Source organism: Polypterus senegalus, chromosome 15 (genome assembly GCF_016835505.1).
Source record: "Polypterus senegalus isolate Bchr_013 chromosome 15, ASM1683550v1, whole genome shotgun sequence".
Classification (NCBI taxonomy): domain Eukaryota; kingdom Metazoa; phylum Chordata; class Cladistia; order Polypteriformes; family Polypteridae; genus Polypterus; species Polypterus senegalus.
Genome location: NC_053168.1, coordinates 108483273 through 108505630, shown reverse-complemented (window position 1 = coordinate 108505630; position 22358 = coordinate 108483273). Strand labels below are relative to the sequence as shown.

The 22358-nt window shown below is 39.2% G+C and overlaps 1 protein-coding gene across 1 annotated transcript in view; it reads left to right on the top strand.

Annotated features, from left to right (window-relative positions):
* Positions 1-22358, top strand: part of LOC120515514 (ATP-binding cassette sub-family A member 13-like) — a 449137-nt gene that overhangs the window by 330203 nt on the left and 96576 nt on the right. Inside the window, exon 36 of the mRNA XM_039736576.1 lies at positions 11097-11350. Coding sequence (XP_039592510.1) covers positions 11097-11350 — 254 coding nt within the window. The remainder of the gene's footprint in view (positions 1-11096; positions 11351-22358) is intronic.

The following is a 22358-nucleotide window of genomic DNA, read 5'->3' as shown; positions in this document are numbered from 1 at the left end:
TAAAATATTGACATTTGCCATTTCCACATCATTGCATTCAGTTTTTATTCACAATTTTGGAATCCGGTTTGTATGTATATGTGTATATATATATATATGTATATATATATATATATATATATATATATATATATATATATATATATATGTATATATATATATATATATATATATATATATGTATGTGTGTGTATATATTGTGGTCCCCGGCTGGGGCTGGTGCCCGGACGGGACGCCCAGGAGGACGTGAGGAGGGCTTGTGCCTCCTCCAAACCACGAGGGAGCCTCCGTCCTGGTTCTGTTGGGGGCCACGGGTTGAGGGCATGGAAGCCCTACCCTGTAGGGGCCCGTGGTCACCGCCAGGCGGCGCCCCGATGCCGGTTTATCCTGTGTGGTCCTCGGCCGGGGCTGGAGCCTGGCGGGACGCCTTGGAGGACCAGAGGAGGCGTGTGCCTCCTCCAGACCAAGTGGGGGCGTCCGTCCTGGTTATGCAGGGGCCTCGGTAGGGGCTTTGAAGCCCAGCCCTGTAGGGACCCGTGGCCACCGCCAGGCGGCGCCCCAGTGCCTAATTGTCCCTGGGGGGAAGACTTTATGTGGCGCCCGGAGAGCTGCCAGGAGGACAGCCGACACTTCCGCCACGCTGGGGCGTGGCTAAGGAGCGGATACCGGAAACACCTGGGGCTCATCCGGGAGCATTATATAGGGCGCCTCCTCCAGTCATTGGTGGATGTCGGGAGGAAGCAGACAGAGCTGGAGAGAGAGGACGGGAGGCGGCCAGGAAGGCACAGATACTGTGGGCCTGGACATTTGGAAATCGGTGCAAGAAGGCACTGGGGGTGCACGTGAGCATAAACATTGTATATATTGTAAATAAATGGTGTGTTGGGTGCAAAATATGTTGTCCGTCTGTGTGTGTCCGGGCCAGCGTTCACAATATATATATATATATATATATATATATATATATATATATATATATATGTATATATATATGTATATATATATATATATATATATATATATATATATATATATATATATATATATATATATATATATATGTATATACTAGTAAAACTACCAAAATACCAGCTTGGAGAAGTAGTGTGTTAAAGAAGCAATGAAAAGAAAAGGAAACATTTTGAAAATAACGTAACCTGATTGTCAATGTAATTGTTTTGTCACTGTTGTGAGTGATGAGTGTCGTTGTCATATATATATATATATATATATATATATATATATATATATATATATATATATATATATATATATATTTACACACACACACATAAACATATATATATATATACATACATACACACACACATATATAAACATATATATACATATACATACATATCTACATATATACACACACAGCTATTTCAGATCAGTGCAATACGCTGTTTGTTAAAACGTTGACTCCCTCTCTTACGTGCAATAACAAATCAAATCATTCAGTTGTCTTTGCTCATATGTCATTTTAGAGCTGGACGCCTGGCATCTTTTTTGGCCACAAGTTCGTTTCTGTTTGGTGTGAGGTTCTGTGTTGTGGAGATTCTCAGGATGGATTGCAGTCACCAAAGCGCCGTGAAAACTCAGTGCGTAATAACTCTAGCTTCGCAATAACTTGCAGCATCATAAGGTAGACTTGATTAACGCGGTAAGTGTTCGGCAAGGCAGCTGAAGCGCTGCATTATGGGATCTGTAGTTTATTGTGTTACCAGCGCTTCATATACCGGGCTTTAATAACAATAATACAGTATATAAAATGATCTCGGGCGGATGTGGCCCGCCCTTGAGTTTGACACATATGGACTAAATAGAACTTGAAAAGATATATTTTTCAAATGTGATCGCAATTCAGATAGAGTTGACGCGCACTACAGCCTGCATGCCTCAATGAGTCATCCTCCCCTCGCTCTTACTTTTTTACCGTTCATCTAATGAATACACTGAGTATGGCTTTACCAAAACAATCATTGATGGCGAATAAAGTATCCATTATTCGAGTATGTAGAGCGGGATATATATATATATACATATATATATACCCGCGTATCGCAGCGTGAAGTGGTGTGTTAAAAAGGTAGAAAAGAAAAGGGAACATTTTAAAAATAACTTAACATGACTGTCAATATACAGTATTTGTTTTGTGAGTGTTACTGAGTGTTGCTGTCATCAAGGATTTGATTATCATTATTTCTTTCAATCAGGTTCGTATTTGTAGGATGTGTTGTGTTCAAGTTACATTCCGTGTTTGTCAATCGTTGTAAAGATGACAGGTTTCATTCATCGATTCGTTTCTTACTGCATCAATAAACAGCTCGTCTTCTTCTTTATCTGAGACCTGACACACTGCATGCACGGGTTTTTTTTACACTGTCTTCCTTTAGCGGGACATTGACTTTTTCCAACGTGTGCTTTGTTTCCGCAGTAGTTGGATTTATGAATATGCTTGTATGTATCAGACGCTTCATATTTTTGCTGCCTTTTCAATTGTGTAATTCGGTTTTGTTCAGCGCTCTTGGAACTGTTGCTTTTATCTGTGCACTGCGCCAGTTCACGTGAGCCACTCGGTGTACTTGCATCGAAGGTTCCCAGCTGTGCTGGTGCCATCTCGTGCTATGTCCATAGCTTTATTTAATGTTACCTTAGTCCTGGCACTTAAAACTTTCTCTCGCAGTTTCGCTGAGTTTGTGTCAAACACCACCCTGACCATCTCATCTTCCTCTCCATAAGCACAGTCCTTCACCCGTGAATATTTACCCGTGGCAGTTTGCTATTGGATTGCCGCTGACGGACAGCCTTATATGGGCAGGCACTAAATTACAAACGCCAGCGGCAGCCTGTCTATGAACTTAATTTAAAGTGTAGGTTTACATCGTGCTTTGTTTCAAGTAGCAGAACTCATGAATATGGTTGTATATGTCACTCGCCGCTTCTTATTGTTTCGCTGCCTTCTCAATTATATAATGCATGTTTTCTTGAGCGCTTTTTGAGGTCTTCCTGGTTTTCTATGTACTGCGTGATTACGTGGGAGGCGTGATGATGTCACACGAAACTCCGCCCCACGGCGTTGAAGCTCATCTCCATTACAGTAAATGGAGAAAAAACTGCTTCCAGTTATGACCATTACGCGTAGAATTTCGATATAAAACCTGCCCAACTTTTGTAAGGAAGCTGTAAGGAATGAACCTGCCAAATTTCAGTCTTCCACCCACACGGGAAGTTGGAGAATTAGTGATGAGTCAGTGAGTGAGTCAGTGAGTGAGTGAGTGAGTGAGTGAGTGAGGGCTTTGCCTTTTATTAGTATATATATATATATATATACATATATATATTATACGAGGGGAAGTCAAAAAGTAAAGGGACATTTGAGAAAAGGGGCATTTATTCTAATGATAGAAATGTGAAACATACCTTATTTTTCTACATAACCTCCCTGGACTTCAATTCACTTTTCCCAACGTTTCACAAGTTTTTTGATTCCATCGTAAAAAGTTTTTCGGTTGCATCTGCAACCAATTTTGCACCGCATCAATGACTTCTTCATCACTTGCAAATCTTCTTCCCCTTAGCGCTTCCTTTAGTTTCCAAACCACGCTCGCAGCCTTACTTTCCGGTTCGTGATGATGAACCCAAGTTTCATCTACAGTAACGATTTGCTGTAAAAATGTCACCATACTGTGCTTGCATTCGACGAATAATGTCCACAGGTTTAACATCTTCCGCAAACAAAAAGCGAATCACTGCCCTCATTTCCTCCTTGGTGCAGATCGGCAATGGAGCTGTCATGTTTAACGGTCTGCTACACTCCAACGAATAACGCGGGAATAAGAGTTACACGTTGTATAGAAGTGTTGGCGACTACACTCATTCAGCGCTGGATACGAACAATGTTACCAAACTCTGAAAAGAGAAATTAAAAAAATCCCTTTACTTTTTGACTTCCCCTCGTACATATATGTATGTGTGTGTGTGTATCATATGCTCCCAACCTATATGTGTGTATGTGTAATATACATTATTTAGTGTAAATTATTATGTTGACTTTTAAATTCTTACTTTAAGACACAAACAATTTTCAAGATAATCTATTATGATAACAGTTATCTATTAAGAGAATATTTAAGATATTAAAAGTTCTTCCACTGTTTCTCTGGATACTTTGTATATTTTGCTTTTTTAGAAATCAATGTAAGTGAATGTATACAAGTGTCCCCCAGGGTACAAAGAAAATGTCCATTAATGGAAATATTGGCAAAAATGCATAATCATTTATTACTCATTTTACAAAATAAAAATTTCAAAATCATATTAACAAAATGATAATGAAGCAATATGACTGTATTTTAAACCACAAAACACAAATAATGTAACTGTTGTATTTATACCTCTAGCTGTTATCATATTTACATCACTCATTAATACAATGTGGATGGGGTTCCCAAAGTATGCCTGGTACTTATCATTTGCAAAAATATAGTGCAAAAATAGGCAAATCATAACAAAAACATTTTAAACTAAAACAAATCAAGTCAGTGGTGACCCAAACATGATAAAGTATTTGCATTTATACGTGTGCATTTTAAGTGGTGCATTTGTAAATATCACTTAAACAAAATTTTTACATGATTCTTTTTAACTACCATATATACCCCGACTTAAATGCCCATTCAAAAATATGACACTTCTTGTTTCCTCCAATCTCACACCAGTTTCTCAGACACATTGAATTTTGTTGCAGCAGCATACTTACCAATTTCTTTTGCCACTTCAACAAATTTTAATGTAAAGACAGCTTCATATTTTCTTCTGATTGAACACTCCATCGTAGATAAGAGATGCTCTTATGATAACGGTGTATGAAGGTGTGAGATACAAATAATGCAAATCAGTGTAAACGTCGTTTCGGAATAGTTTGGGTATTACCGTGTCGTCACATAGACACAATACATAGAAAACGAAGGCAGTGTTATTCTCTCAGGTGGGCGCTAGCATATCATAATCTCTTGGATCAACAGCGTGAGTTTTCCACATTCAAATTATACAACCGACATTATAAAATAACGGATCTTATGTGGTAAAATGAAGCCCCGAATTATCCGCGGGAGAACTTAAATACGAGTATATACAGTATATAAGTTTGTTGCAGTTGTGTTTCTACCTTGATGTTATGTAGGTATATGAGTTTACAAAGGTAAAATATAAAAGAAATGCTGCCACTTTTATCAGCAAAGCAAGGTCTTGAAAGAATCCCAACGGTAATGGCAGTTGATGAATCAGAGAGACTTAAACAAACATTGAGGAGTCAAACAAATGACACAGAGTGAGCCAGCGCAGGGTGATACTTCTTGTGTGTCAAATCATGAAGGTTGTGGATGAGAAATTGTATGAGGGCAGAACTCAGATGAGGAGGAGGAGAATGAATGTGAAGGAGGGCAAGCAGGTGGAGCAGCTGTACAGTGTGAAATAGTACAGGCCACAATGCTTACAGAATCAAAAGTGGACAAAATAACCCAGAAGGTGCCACATGTGTCCAGAATCACTGGACTGGAAAACAGCTGGCTGCTTCAGTGTGTGTTAGGAACTGTGTGGCAATGATCAGAAAAATGTAACTATGGTCTTTGGATATTGTCCTGGCCTGTGATTATTGTCCTGAGAACACACAATGGCTACAACTGTGCACATCCTACCTATAACTCTCTATCATTGGGGACCTTCAGGCCACAAATTATTCAACAAACGTTTGTCAAAAATGCTTTCTGTATTTCTTGTATGTGCTTGAGGGGGATTTTTTTATATATAATATTTCTATATTAAGCATCTATAAAAGCTACATTTCCATGTTTGGTCAGGCTATCTGTCTACCTATCTGTTTATCTATCTCAAAAGTTGACTGCTTCTTTAACACCTATGTACGCACTGACCATGACGGTAATATAATGTGATTGGCTGATGTTGTGTTTGTCACTTCTGATACTAAAATGTTCCAGTCACAATGGCATGACCACAAGTAGCCTGTATTTTACTTTAGGAGAGAAATCAAGTGACTCAAGACATGTAAAGATGATGAGTAAATACTAAGTAGATGTTTGGACAATACAGTAAGTTTAACTGACATATTATCAATAATAACGATGTCAGTATTACTAGTTAATGTTCCAGACACAGTAATTCATGTAATAAATGTTCGAAGGGTATTATCAACATTATTTATGGAACAAAATCATTTATATATCAAGAGAGCATTATTTATCAGTACAGGCTTATCTATATACAATATGAATTCTTTGCCAGGAGTGTTATTATATGGTCAGTTAAATGTGTGAATATGGATGCTACCTCATTGCACATTTTTCTTGTTTTGTATACATTTTGAGATATTTGCCAATGAGGCTGGTCCTGTATAAGTCTCATCAATTAGCCAGTAGTTATTTGCTTCAAGTTCTCTTTAGACAGCAGAGGTTAGCTGTGCAATCGATGCTTGCGCTGACTATTTCCTGTAAGGCTTAGTGGATTACGTCTAATTATTTTGTTTTACACTTTTGACCAAATTGACAGTGATTTGTATTGATGGAGCTACAAGATTCCTACTGAAAATTAGGCCCTTACTTTACATATTTATTTCTGTGTTGTTTCAGTCCTGGCTGGTGCAGCCAGCAGAACTGCCTTTTCATAGTCCAAGGACCTTGGATCGATGTCTGGCATTTGAGGTTTGTGTAGGCAGGACAGATGCTCTCAGGGCAACTGTCATCTCTAAAATCTCCCTTACTGAATGCATCTTTCCAAAAACACTGGTACTCTCTTCCTGCCTTGGCTACATGTCTTTAAAAGTGGTACAAAGCTAGGCAGTTTTTCTATACTAATAGAAGTTTCTTTCAGTTGAATTCTTTAAGTCTATTTGTGAAGCTCCAGCTATAAATTCAGCCCTTCTCTCTTGCATGCTAAGCCATTATACCTAAAACGCTACTCTTCCTGTACCCACTGTGGCGATTCCAATCCAACATCACTGTCACCCCAAATTGTCAATCGTGTTGATGTTTACCTGTGCAGCAGGTTATTTTCTCATTTACCAGTCTGATTTCTACTCACTTACAGTACTATGTATTGAAAAATCCTGTAAAGTAGTTTATTTAGATTGTTTGGTTTATACCCTATAGTTTGTTTCTTAAAGTGTCTTTTCATTGATTATTATATCATCCATCCATCCATTATCCAACCCGCTATATCCTAACTACAGAGTCACGGGGGTCTAAATTACTAGTAAAGAAAAGGGTATGTCATATATACTCAGCAAAAAAAGAAACATCCCTTTTTCAGGACTGTGTATTTCAACAATAATGTTTTAAAAATCCAAATAACTTTACAGATCTTCATTGTAAAGGGTTTAAACAATGTTTTCCATGCATGTTCAATTAACCATAATCAATTAATTAACATGCACCTGTGGAATGGTCGTTAAGACCTTAACAACTTACAGAAAGTAGGCATTTAAGGTCACAGTTCTAAAACGCAGGACACTAAAGAGACTTGTCTACCGACTGTGAAAAACACCCAAAGAAAGATGCCCAGGGTCCCTGCTCATCTGCGTGAACGTGCATTAGGCATGCTGCAGGGAGGCATGAGGACTGCTGATGTGGCTAGGGCAATAAATTGCCATGTCCGCACTGTGAGACGCCTAAGACAGCGCTACAGGGAGACAGAAAGGACAGCTGATCATCCTCGCAGTGGAAGACCACGTGTAACAACACCTGCACAGGATCGGTACATCCGAATATCACACCTGCGTGACAGGTACAGGATGGCCACAACATCTGCCCGAGTCACACCAGGAACACACAATCCCTCCATCAGTGCTCAGACTGTCCGCAATAGGCTGAGAGAGGCTGGACTGAGGGCTTGTAGGCCTGTTGTAAGGCAGGTCCTTACCAGACATCACCAGCAACAACGCCGCCTATGGGCACAAACCCACCTTCACTGGACCAGACAGGAGTGGCAAAAAGTGCTCTTCACTGATGAGTGACGGTTTTGTCTTACTAGGGGTGATGGACGGATTCGTGTTTATCGTCGAAGGAATTGAGCACGTCTGGGACCTGTTGGATCGCAGGGTGAGGGCTAGGGCCATTCCCCCCAGAAATGTCCAGGAACTTGCAGGTGCCTTGGTGGAAGAGTGGGGTAACATCTCACAGCAAGAACTGACAAATCTGGTCCAGTCCATGAGGAGGAGATGCACTGCAGTACTTCAAGCAGCTGGTGGCCACACCAGATACTGACTGGTACTTTTGATTTTGAGCCTCCCTTCATTCAGGGACACATTGTGAAACATTTTTAGTTTATGTCTTATGGTGTTGACTCTTTTACTGTTCATACAAATATTTACACATTAAGTTTACTGAAAGTAAAAACAGTTGAAAGTCAGAGGACGTTTCTTTTTTTGCTAAGTATATAATGTTTGTTGGACTATGAAATCGTAGAACGTGATTGCAACAAATCCTTCATAAATTTGTGATAGATGATACCTCCTTGTGTGCAGCCCAAAACACAAAACCAATTGTATTAGAAGGGGGAGAAATGTGCTGCATTTGAACTTCAATGTAAACAAACAGAGGATGATTCTTGAAGCGCACACATTACATACAAATAGCCTTGTTAGCTGTCTTTAGACTGACCTACCACAAGCTGGAAAATCCTTCATAGGCTCCAGTTGGCATAAAGGCAGTAAAAAGAAATGCATCCCATGACAGAACAACAAATCAAATAGAACAGTCAAAGGAAGTCTGAATGTGATGCAATAAGGGCAGGCAAAAAATGTAATCTGGGATCAAATGAGACACAAAGCAAGAACATATGTCACATTTGTATGTATTGGCAAACCCCTAAAATGGCCTTCATCTGGTACCAAGACTGTTAATAATACTGTACAAAGTAGAGTCAATGAATTTGTGCTTGCTCAAATTTTTCTTAGTCTCCCCAAGAAGAAAAGCAGAACTGCATAGTTAGATTTTGTATCTGGTTTGATAGAACTGAAATGGGAGGTCTGAAACTTGAAGGTACTACTTATGAGAAGGAACTAGAATTCAAAGTGGACTCATCACTGTCTGCATCCAGACAGTCTACAGAAGGCAATAAGAAAGCTAATGGAATGTTAGATTATATAGTTCCATTTGTAGGTAACTTTATTGCACTGCACATGTTGTGGTATTTAAGGAAGCACAGAGGTTAATGGCAATCAAAGAGCTAATAATACTAAAGTCACATATATGCTATGAGCCCCTAACTCCAGACATAACTCAGCTAAACATAGTTTCATGGTTAAATAAAGAGTTATTATCCTACAAAATCACCTTCAAAGGATAAAAACTGTATAATATTTAAAACTGCTCCTTCGTCTCCTTCTACTCCTATGTGAACGCTGTCCACTGCTTCTCAAGTTTGACTCTTGTGATTGTGCAAGCAAATGACAGGCTCAAACAAGGACAAATTTTGGGGTGCCATCCCAGCCACCATTGTTTACTTGAAGGTGTGAACAAAAACAACCCTCGATGATGTGAAAATGAAACAAAAACTGTGGCCATCAGAATAACATGGCTATGAGTGTAACAATGGCTAATTCGTCTGACATTGAATGATTGAGGGACTCTTTTGTGCAGGTCACTTGGGAATGAAGAAACGCCTCTTTCTGGGTTGTCTTGTTTTAATGGCCCAGGGACCAGAAGGGGCAGAGAGTCAGTTGCCCTCATTGGGGAGTTTTTCTGTACTGTGGTGGAAGATAAAGATAAGGCCGTTAGTGGCAGTTCCCCCTCTCAGTCCAGGGTGGTACCACATACCTGGGAAGAACTTGGAGTGTGACACTCTGACATGCATGTGTGTCAACAGTGTATATATATACTGTGTGTATATATACTGTGTATATATATATATATATATATATATATATATATATATATATATATATATATATACATACTATATATACAGTCTAGCATAATGTTTTTACTAATGTATGTATTTATGTATATGTGTGTGTTTATGTATAATGGATATAAATATAAAGCATTATGTATGGATATATATATTGTGGACATGTTGGACCCGGACACCGACAGGCTGACAGAGAAAGTCTTAAATCACACACGTTTATTTACAACCCTTAACCCCCAAGACAACACACAATGTGCAAATCACCACAGACACAGTCTCTCTTGACTCCTCACTGCTTCTTCGCCCACCTCCAACTCCTCACTGGCAAGCTCCATCCTTCTTCCACCTGACTCCAGCTTCTCGATTGGAGTGAGGTGGCTCCTTTTATCCAGTCCTCAGATGTGTCGCAGGTGCTCACCGATTAACATTCGGCAGCACTTCCGGGTATGGCGGAAGCACTGCAAAGGAATTCAGTTCTTCTTCCGCCAGCAGTCCCGAGTGTGGCGGAAGTGCTGCATACTCTAGTTCAGGGGCTATCCAGACGCCCCCTGGGGGTGGCCACGGTGGAGCATAGGGTTGAATCCCCCATCTCAGTAGCCCCCTTACAACCCAGGGCGCTGCCCCCTTGTGGCCCAGGGAAAACACGGCCCTTGAACAGAGGCTGCCACGTGAATGAGAAGGGCCCCACCTGGCTTCCTCTCCCCTCGGCCCACTGTATGTCTCTTGGATTTGCGCGAATAAATCAGTGCCGCAACCGAACTATAATAAGCACAATGAGAAACTGCAAAATCAACTGGAATATTCAAGCAAATTATAGAAAAATAACCAATCTAAATCCATTAAGTACACTCTCGTGAAAAGCAGACAGACAGACAGGCAAACGTTGGATTTTATATTTATAGAGATATATTCTCACAGAAACAAGCCACAGCAGTAGCTTCTTGGCTTTGAGCAGGCTTATAAAAAGAGAATGAGTGAAATGAAGGCTGTCACTAAGTTAAAAGAAGGCAGTAACTATTCTGAATGTGGTCCTCTAAAAGTACCACAATCTTCCTAAATGAAGTATGTGCTATCCTTGCCAAATTTTCTGTGCTTAACTTTATATTACAGAATACATAAATACAAAATGTCCTTGAAATGTATTTGTTACATTTGTTTTCCTGCAGGTGCTTCAGACAATGTTTGACACTTGCCGCCAGGTCTTCATTGTACTTCCTCAGTTCTGTCTTGGACAAGGCTTGATTGAACTGTCCTACAACCAAATGAAATTTGACCTGACAAACAACTTTGGCGTTGACTCATATGTGAGCCCTTTCCGGATGGATTTTCTTGGATGGATCCTTGTGTCAATGTCAGTTCAAGGCTGTCTGTTTCTACTTTTACGGCTGTCACTCCACTGGGATTTTATAAGAAGCTTCAGGTTAGTTTCCCAATGTTGTGGAATAGACCTGCAGAAAACGATGTATTTCAAATGTGATATTTATTCTTTATATGTATCTTTCTTAACTGAATAGAGCTTGGCAGGATCTAACTTTAGCTCATCCTTGCAGCAGTAGGAGCAAGACAGACTGTGTATGAGATGTTAGTCAATTACTAGACTTAACATTGGCACATAAAAATGCCCACGAACTAGAAACCATTCTGGTAGTGTATTTTTATTTATTTATTTTTTTTCATTTTGTAAAGAAAGCAAAGTCCTGGCTGAAAGCCATTGGCAACAGAAGAAAAAGAAAATGAAGCTCCAATGCATGCTGTTTAAGAGCAGTAATTTTACCATATGTGCAAAAGAGACTCATTTATATATACTGACATCTGGGAATTTGTGAAAGTAAAATTTTATCAAAGCATTAATTTGAAAATATGAAAAATTATGCCTCCAATATCAGAATCAAAATATTTATTGTTACTTGTGTTTTAATGGGTGGCCAGCATCTGAGTCTGAAATATGTGATGAAGGTCAACATCCAATTCCACACGGGGGAGTAAATGCGAACATTAATTTTATTTTAATTCTTTTCAGTTTTATTACTATTTAATTTAATATTGTTTCTTTGTATCAGTATACTGCTGCTGGATTATGTGAATTTCCCCTTGGGATTTATAAAGTATCTATCTATCTATCTATCTATCTATCTATCTATCTATCTATCTATCTATCTATCTATCTATCTATCTATCTATCTATCTATCCACACTCAATCAACTTAGTGCTTTACAAACTTACCCAACAATCCACTGAATAACTTGTTGACACTGTCAGGGATGAGGGACAAAGTTGTGACCTAGGAGTTTAAAATGATTCCCAACAGTGAAATAAAGGTAGTACAGTGGAGGACAGTAGAATTAATGAAGAAAGTCCTCCAGCCTGGTAGGTGGGACTAATGAAACTGCTTGTCTTATAGATGGGCTACCTGCTAGTTATTGCAGTGGGCATGGGATTGTAGGGATACCTGGAACCACTAGAGAAAATGCTTTAAGTCAAGAGACTTATCATTGGCACAAACAATCTACAATGTCTTAGATACTGTATATCTCAGACCTAAATATTACTTTGGCCTCCAAGTGTATATTTAAATAGACAAAGCCTCTATATCCTTGGCTATAGGCCATTTATCAACCACTGATGTCTTACTTTAGCACACTGCTCACTACTGGACAGAGTTCTTCATCCTCAGCTGATAAACCTTACGGTTCGGATCACATGGCACTTCCTTACTACTCCAGGTGCTCTAAATATTTACTTTATTACTTTAATCATCCAACCCAGTATATCCTAACTACAGGGCCACGGGGGCCTGCTAGAGCCAATCCCAGCCAACACAGAGAGCAAGGCAGGAAACAAACTCTGGGCAGGGTGCCAGCCCACCGCAGGGTGCACACACACATACCCACACACCAAGCATACACTATGACAATTTAGAATCACTAATGCACCTAACACTCTAGATATAAAGACAATGGAAAGAAAGTTAAAAGCAACTTGGTATTTATTAAAGAACAATAATACCAACAGAGGACAGTGTAAAAGAAAATGTAGATGGCAAAGTCTATATACGTATAATCTTTAGAAAAACCTTATGAAAATTATCAAAGTGTTCTTGGGCGGCTTTTGATCTAGCAATCAGTATTGTTCATGAGCTGCTTCTGCTGACGATCGGATGAAAATGGTGTCACTTTATTCTCACCCACTCCAGACATCTCTCTTTGGTCGTCGCTGTTTCTTCTTCTAGCATCGCTCTCTGTTTTGTCCCTCAGACAAGCTATATTTATTTTAAAATTCCACATGGAAATCCAGAACACATCTTGTCACACACATTTTATTGGCTGGCTGTCATTATGATAAATTACTTCACTTAAAGTTTTTGATCTTTTAAGTATGTCCAGCATTTCTTCCTTTCCCAAGCTATAAACCAATTTGGCAGTTCCTAATTCCAGGGATGCACATCTGTTCACAGGTTATAAAGTAATCAATACAGCCTGAGGCATCATCCTGATCTTCTACTTTGTCTGCACAGATGTTTTAAAAGTAAGGTACAATTTGGGAAGAGGAGATCCTTTGATGTGGTGGAAGGTGTAGTTTAAGAACCACTGCCACTCCAATACCATCATGTCCCAAATGCCACAGTAGAGATATTAGGACAATAAATGCATAGATATAACTTGCTTTGTCCCCAAGGGGAAATTTGGATTTTTTACAGATGCTCTTTAAATAAATAGATAAATAAACACACACACAGTTTGGTCTGAACACACACTGGAATGACTGGAAAATTCAAAACAAAGAAAAGGTCTGACTTGGCTGTCACAGTCACAGTAAGGCATTATGCAGACGTATTGCTGTTGGTGTAAAGGAGCCCCAGTAGTGTTTATTTACACTCTGTGCACAATTAAAGTCACTGAAATATTGTGTGAATAAAAACTCTACTTATATGGCTTTGGCCATACAAAGGATGTGATTGAAATGAAGAGTAAAAACATTCTTATGAAGTCAAAGATAAAGTGATAAAATTCCTTATTTTCTGAAACCTGCCAAAAATAAGATACATGCAAATGTAAGTGTTACGACTTCCATCTCAGTTATGCAGGATCAAAAATCAAGAAGCAGCAGCTGCCTAAAAATAAACGCCTTTCAAAATTAGGTCTCCAAATAAGAACGAGAGTAATGAAGAAAACATCAGACAGGTCAATAAACACCTTGAATGATGAACACAGTTAAGCAGACCTAAAATGAAATAAATGTGCATTAGTCAAAGTATATCACAAGTCCTGGGTAACACCTATACAATATGAGAGGGTACTACGCCATTATTCAAAAAAGAATCCTCTTAAGTCTTCTGCCTGGAGTCTGGCATAAAGCATAAGAGACATAAGGCCTCATGATAAAAATGGACCAAGACTTTCTGGGTAAATTTCAAAGTGCCAACCTATCCTCAGTGGGGCTTGTGGGGTAACCCAGGTTGTCTGTCTCCCTTTCTTAGTAATAGAAGTTAGAGGTCTGGAAGCAATGTTGACCTTAGAAATATTAAGGTTCACCCAGCAGGTGATAATGTTTCACTAAGTCCCTAAATCTGCTTTATCTTTCAGTGAGAACCACATTGCTGGACATCGCCCAACCTGAAAATCTGAGATAAAAAAAAAAAAGAGTCTAGGCCAAAATAATTTTAAAAAGATTTGTTCTTATTTGATTACAATAAAATAACAATATATTAATATAATATCAAATAGAATAATCAAACTTTTCTATATAATATATAGCCTTCATAATACAGTTAATGTGCAAGTAATAAGGAAGGAAAGGCCTCACAATTCTGTAGCACTGACACAGAGATTCTCTTTTCATCCCCCAGATTCTGAACAAATATGTTCAACTTTTTCTTTTTTTTGTTCAACAACCTCTATTCTTAAAAGGAGAATTCCCATATGATCAACTTCAGTATTTTCATCTTTCTTTAATTAAACATTGTGGAAAAAACACAAAAGTACACAAAAAAAGGTTTGGGGTTCCACCCCGTTTGTTAACAAGAAGTTAATTCTTAATAAGATTTGAATGCGAGAATAGCCTTTAATGACTGAATCCTGATTGCGACTGACTGTGGGAGGCAAGTGGTGAGCTTTATATTGAGGGGACAGGAAGAGGAGGGTCCAGTGGGATTTGGCGAAAGTGAGGTCAGTTGGAGGGTCTGGTCATTTGGGCATTTTTTTTCCTTCAGGCGCTCTGTGGACGTGGAAGAAGAGACATCAGTACCATTTGTCACCCTCTGAGTCAGCGTTTTACCCTTAGCTGAGCCCCTTGACTGCCTCCCATGCCCTTGTGCGTGACAGCATACATAAAAATACATAAACACCAAATCCCTTGTGTTATTACCTGTTTTAATTACATTTCTTTTCTTATTATCTTAACTTCAATTACATTTAGCAAAGATCTCAAGCTTGTTATTTTAATTACTTTGAAAAGCATAGCTATTTATTATTTAATTGCACATTTCAGAGCATAAAGCTTCATTTATGAAAAATCACTATGCAGTATCTATACAATAGTTTACTGAAGATGAGCTCATTCCTATTGTTTTGCCTTCTTTGGCAAGGCTGGCTGTTACTAATTTTTCAGCAAACTCCTGCGTGATTTTTTAATTTTCTAATTGAACTGTCAGAAGTTCACATGTTACGCTCTAGTTTGTAGGCCTTGAGTATTGCCATTTCCATTTCTGACCAAAATCTGTTTTTTAGGCCAAGCCTTTGCTAAAGGGCTGAGGTAAATAACACTTTCTATGCCCCAAGAAAAATATAGTGAAATATCATTATGACAGCAAGTGGACATGGGAAAACCTGTTATCAGCACAGACTGGGATACTTGTTAGAGTTTAAACAAAATGGATACCAGACAAAATCACAAGAGAATTTATTCAGTTCATCTAAAAACTGAAACTTAGGAAAGAATTCACATTTTACCAAGATAATGATCTCAAAAATAAGGCCTAAGCAAAACTGGATTGGGTCAGAAGAAACAAGGTGAATGTTTATGAGCAGCCTTCTGAAGTTCTTAACCTTAAACCCACTGAGAATATATGGCAATATTTGGAAAAGACAATCTCCATGTCATCTGCAGCAAATTTGAATGAAAAGGGGCAAATCTTCCAAAAGAAATAGGAAAAAAACATTGTAACCCAGGGAGAAAACCTAATAGCCATCAACCTCAAATGAATGTACGCCATTACTTAGGAAATGTTAACTCTAGTATGTATGTGTGGAGTCTGAATACTCATACAAGCAGCATATTTCAGTTGTTGATTTTGTTTCTGATGAAAACTCATTACATAAAATTCTCAAAATTCATGGCCCTGTGGGATTACAGGTACCAACCCTGAGAGTATGCGTGAATATGTGGAAGTGTTGAGCAAAATCTATATCTATGTGATAAAACACTAATATCTGTGTGTGTGTGTGTGTGTGTGTGTGTGTGTGTGTGTGCGGTCTTTCCAAGCAATCTGATTGGTCAGTTTGTAACGGCTGACTCACCCTCCGAAACCGGCAGCTACACCACCAAGATCCGTGGCCTGGAAAGTTGAGGACATTAGACCTGGCAAGCTGTACTTCTTCCAAATAAACTTTAAGCCAAAAACAAACAGTATGTAAAATAACAAAATGAGTATATATTAATAAAGAAAGACATGAACAAAAACCAAACAATATATATATCATCCCCCAACCAACTCCAACATAACATTCAACCCCAAAGTGTCCGGCAGAAAGTAATAATAAAAAGAAAAATTGCAGCACAAAGTTAATATACAGTATAATACAAACCCTTCCTTGACCCCACATTGAACACGGACTCAGTAAGACACACGGAAAGCACAAAATGCACATAAAAATCCAGAGGATTAAACGGAAAATGGATAATGTTTGTGAACCTGATTCAGCTGGAAAGATTTTTCTACAGAAATACACAGATGAAAATGATGGCTTGCTCCTCTCCCCAAACAACAAGAAACAGTCTCACTGTGCTTATTCTCAGTAAGTGGCGTAATCCGGAACCCCGGGGTTTTGCAGTGCAAAGATGTTGTTGATGAAAGTGGCAGGTAAACAAAGTTGTGAATGGTTTGAATGGGTGCTTTCTCCTGTCTCTGTAGTGAGTTGGCAGTCTAGTAGAATGGGATTTATTTATTTTTTTCCTTCCAGTCCTTCTGTTTAAATAGTGAATGATCACATGCAGGTGATGGAATTGACAGAACCAATTATTGTGAGGGGCCATGGTTCCACAGTGTTATCCTTCCCCCCATTGTTTCCAGGGGAGCATATTTACATACACACACACACCACGTAAACAGGACAATGCTGCACAAGACAGGAGTCAGCACAATATACATTTATGATGACATTAATCATGTAGCACTGCTACAAGTTTGGTTTGTTTGCTCAGTCAAATGTCATACAGATAACAAGCGCAGAGCAAGAGATGTTGAGACACATGAGGATACTGAGGAAAGGCATAGGAGGAACCCTGAGAGTTGCCTTCAAACACGGGAAGTTTTCTCAAGAATATGAATGATGTTTTTACAGGAGGTAAGAGGGGCCCGTCTACCATAGGTGGTAGTCAAAAAATGTAAAGAAGGCAAGCAACATGTCTCAAAATGAGTTTGAGCTTTATGAGAACACAATCAAGAGAGGAAGCACAGAAAAAAAATAGGTTGGGACACAGAAGGTTACCAAAGAAAGCTGTTGAAGGAATAGCTAGGGTTACGCACAAGGCAAGAGATATCAAATATTTTAAAATGTATTCTAATGTAATGTAATGCACACAATTAGAATCACAACCGCAACCTGAACACACATATGAAATTGTTTAAAAATTTGGTCCTAAAAGTGCATATGTAATAACATATTCAAGGAAAAAGTGTAAATATTATAAGAGATAGTATTAATAATAATAAAGTTATACTATTATAAATTAGAATTTTACAAATTAGAATTAAATTGAAGTCAACATATTTTTCATAATTATGCTATAGAAGGTAAACCTTTAATACTAGGATACTAGGAACTTTTTTAATGCCTTTGTGGAGGACTGCCGGCTTCCCATGCCGGTCTTCAACCCCAGGCCGCCAGGAGGAGCTCTCCCGACAGCAGGATCGTGCCCCGAGGTCCAGCAGGGCCTTATGGACTTTGTAGTGTTTATTCACAGCCCTGCTGGATACCTTGGGGGCCACCAGGAGTCGCTGTGGGGGGGCTTATGGGCTCTTTTGTGCCATATGACCCGGGAGTACGTCACGGTCATGTGACGGGAAGGAACGACGTGCTCCCGGGTTGAAGAAAAGGACTGATTGCCCTGACCTGGAAGGAATAAGGAACTGTGGGCTGATGGGACAGGAACACCTCCGGGTCAGGGGCTATAAAAGGACAATGCCTCAGTCCAGACGCTGAGCTGTGCTGGGTGGGAGAGGAGCAAAGTGTCTGGGCGAGGAGGAGTGATTATAGTGTTGTGTTGAATTGATTTATTGGATGAGTAGTGTGAAGGGTGCTTTGTGCACATTGACAGTATACAATAAAGAGTCTTGGACTTTTACCTGGTGTCTGGAGTTGTACCTGAGGGTTCAAGGAAGCACTAGCGCCCCTTACTGCCACACCTTTCATTGTTTGAAATTTCTGGTAGTAATATGATTGATGATCTGCTTTTCTAAGAGTTATTAAGTACTAGGGTGTTGCACTGTGTTAGCCATTATGAATGTAGCGAGAAGTCAAGCAAAATGACACCATTTATTGGCTAACTGGAAAGATTACAATCTGCAAGTTTTCGAGGCAACTCAGGCCCCTTCTTCAGGCAAGATGTAATCAATCAATATAATCAATATCTTGCCTGAAGAAGGGGACTGAGTTGCCTCGAAAACTTGCAGATTGTAATCTTTCCAGTTAGCCAATAAATAGTGTCATTTTGCTTGACTTCTCACTACACCTGTAAGAGTTATAAAAGAATCCATTCTGCTTAGTCTGATTCAGAGTGACATTCAGACACACTCCAGCTGACCCATCACACGAGCGAGAGAGAGAGAGAGAGAGAGAGAGAGAGAGTGCAAACCAAGACTGACCAGGTCAGGATTCAAATTCAGGGGATGTGAGGCAGCAGTTCTAAACACTGAACCACATTTCTGCTACAAGGTTATAGAAAATAAAATCCATTATCATTCATTAATTCATATAACTGAATAGCTGATTTCATTTTAATTTCACTTTTCTTTATTCTCCATTGGTGTAAGCTTAGCTGAGCAGCAGTGCTAATCACTGTGCCACTTTACCACCTGTTTCAATCAATATTCAATGAATGTTGCTATTGTATTTCAGCATAGTTTGTCTGTAGTAGTTGGAGTAATATTTGGGGTTTTGTTACAATCTGTCAATTTAAATGAAATGTTTTAGGATTTTTTTTGGTGTAAATGTTGCTGATAACATACTGTTGATTGGTCAGCTGGAGTGTGTCTGAATGTCACTCTGAATCACACTAACTAGAATGGATTAATGAATTAATTGTAATTAACTTAGAGTAATGGGTATTGTGGAAGAGAGGTGAAAAAGAGAGAGCAGGCAGGGTGAAATTGGTGGAGAAGAGTGTCAGGAGTAATTTGTGACAGACGGATATCAGCAAGAGTGAAAGGGAAGGTCTACAGGACGGTAGTGAGACCAGCTATGTTATATGGGCTGGAGACGGTGGCACTGACCAGAAAGCAGGAGACAGAGCTGGAGGTGGCAGAGTTAAAGATTTAAAGATTTGCATTCAGTGTGACGAGGATGGATAGGATTAGAAATGAGTAGATTAGAGGGTCAACTCAGATTGGACGGTTGGGAGAAAAAAGTCAGAGAGGCGAGATTGCGTTGGTTTGGACATGTGCAGAGAAGAGATGCTGAGTATATTGGGAAAAGGATGCTAAGGATAGAGCAGCTAGGAAAAAGGAAAAGAGGAAGGCCTAAGAGAACATTTATGGATGTGGTGAGAGAGGACATGCAGGTGGTAGGTGTAACAGAGCAAGGTGCAGAGGAAAGGAAGATATGGAAAAAGATGATCTGCTGTGGTGACCACTAATGGGAGCAGCCGAAAGAAGAAGAAGAAGAAGTTGCTAATAACATACTGTATAATGGAATTTTAACAAGCTAAAGAAGTTTTAATGCTTCTAGTAACACTTATGGAATTCTAACAGGCTGGATATTTTGTTTAAGATACTGTGGCCTGTATGGGGCTTCTCAGACTACCCAAACCTCAGAGAAAACTACACCAAAGACGCTTCCAGGTTTAAAAGACTCATTTATTTAAACAAGCATCTTATACTGTAAATGCTTTACCTTTACACAAGCACCAGTCGAATTCTTTCTCCTTCACTCCTTCCAGGTGAAATTTACCGTTCTCCACTCCTGATTCAAACTCACCTGAGTGAGGTGAAGGGCTCCTTTTAACCTGGACCTGCGAGTACTTCTAGCACACCAACACTGTAACTAGAAAGCAATTCCAGGTCAGGCAGAACTGCTACCTGATTAGGGGATCTTGTTCCCAGCAGCTACCTCAGACATCACTGAAGATTCCATAACAGGTCTGTCCACCAGAGCTACATCTCTAATGGGATTTTTCGGGTGTCCAAATGGTAGCCACACCTGAGGGATACTTTCATCCAAAGTAATAGGGGAACACATGGTCCCTCGATGCAGTCTTACCCTCTGTCCTGCTATAACAGCCTCCCAGTCAGAACAATTATCACTAGCAGTCTGACTACATCCTCCTTTACAATATATAAGAATAAGAAATGAAAATACTGTACATCATCTTACCAACAGGAAAAATGCCCTTAGGCTAGCTTTGATTCTTGAATGACTGACTGTCTGCATAAAGGACTCAAAACACTAAAACATAGAACTACATTATGTGAGAACGCCTTCAGTATTTTGCCTGTCAGAGTCACTGTGCTGAAGAGACTGCAGATATTTTCTGTTTCTCCATGGGTTTCTTTCGGTTTTACTTAGCATAAAAATGTTGCATGGTTTCCTAGTGTTTTTTTATATGTATTCCCAGTTTCTATTTTCAACGTTATCACAGATTTATTTTCTCTAAATTGTAATTCCTCCTTCAGTCTAAAGACATGCCATCAAGTTTCCTCTCTAAATAACACAGGATAACTGTGTGTTGAAGGCTGTATGGCTATATTAAAAGAAGTGGGAGTTCAGGGTGCTGTTTTTAGATGGGTGCAGAACTGCCACAGACACAGGAAGCAGAGGGTGATGGTGCGAGGAACCTCATCAGAACTGGCCGTTGTTAAGAGTGATGTTCCACAGGGGTCAGTGCTGGTGCCACTGCTATTTTTAATAAAGATAAATGATTTAGATATGAATATAAGTAACAAGCTGGTTAAGTTTGCAGATGATACCAAGAGAGGTGGATTAGCAGATAATTTCGAATCCGTTATATCATTACAGAAGGACTTAGATAGCATACAGGCTTGGACAGATTTGTGGCAGATGAAATTTAATGTCATTAAATGTAAAGTATTACACATAGGAAGTAAAAATATTAGGTTTGAATACACAATGGGCGGTCAGAAAATCGAGAGTACACCTTATGAGAAGGATTTAGGAGTCATAGTGGACTCTAAGCTATCGACTTCCAGACAGTGTTCAGAAGCCATTAAGAAGGCTAACTGAATGTTAGGTTAAATAGCACGATGTGTGGAGTACAAGTCACAGGAGGTTATGCTCAACCTTTATAATGCACTGGTGAGGCCTCATCTTGAATAGTGTGTGCAGTTTTGGTTTCCAGGCTACAAAAAGGACATAGCAGCACTAGAAAAGATCCAGAGAAGAGCGACTAGGCTGATTTCAGGGCTACAGGGGTTGAATTATGAGGAAAGATTAAAAGAGCTGAGCCTTTACAGTTTAAGCAAAAGAAGATTAAGAGGTGACATGATTGAAGTGTTTAAAATTATGAAGGGAATTAGTACAGTGGATCGAGACTGTTATTTTAAAATGAGTTCATCAAGAACACGGGGACACAGTTGGAAACTTGTTAAGGGTAAATTTCACACAAACATTAGTTTTTTTCTTTACACAGAGAATGATAGATACTTGGAATAAGCTACCAAGTAGTATGGTAGACAGTAAGACGTTAGGGACTTTCAAAACTCGACTTGATGTTTTCTTGGATGAAATAAGTGGATAGGACTGGCGAGCTTTGTTGGGCTGAATGGCCTGTTCTCGTCTAGAGTGTTCTAATGTTCTAATGAAACACTGCCTAGAATGGATTGCCAGTCAAGCAAAGCTGTTCTTGACTACTCAGAGATTTGGTTAGTAGGGTTGGTTTGCCAAGTTTGTTGAGAAAATATAATGTAGGTGTTTTAAAGAGGAGGAAAACAGTGAGAAACCTGTGGATATGCTTTAGGTTTTAGTTTACAACAACA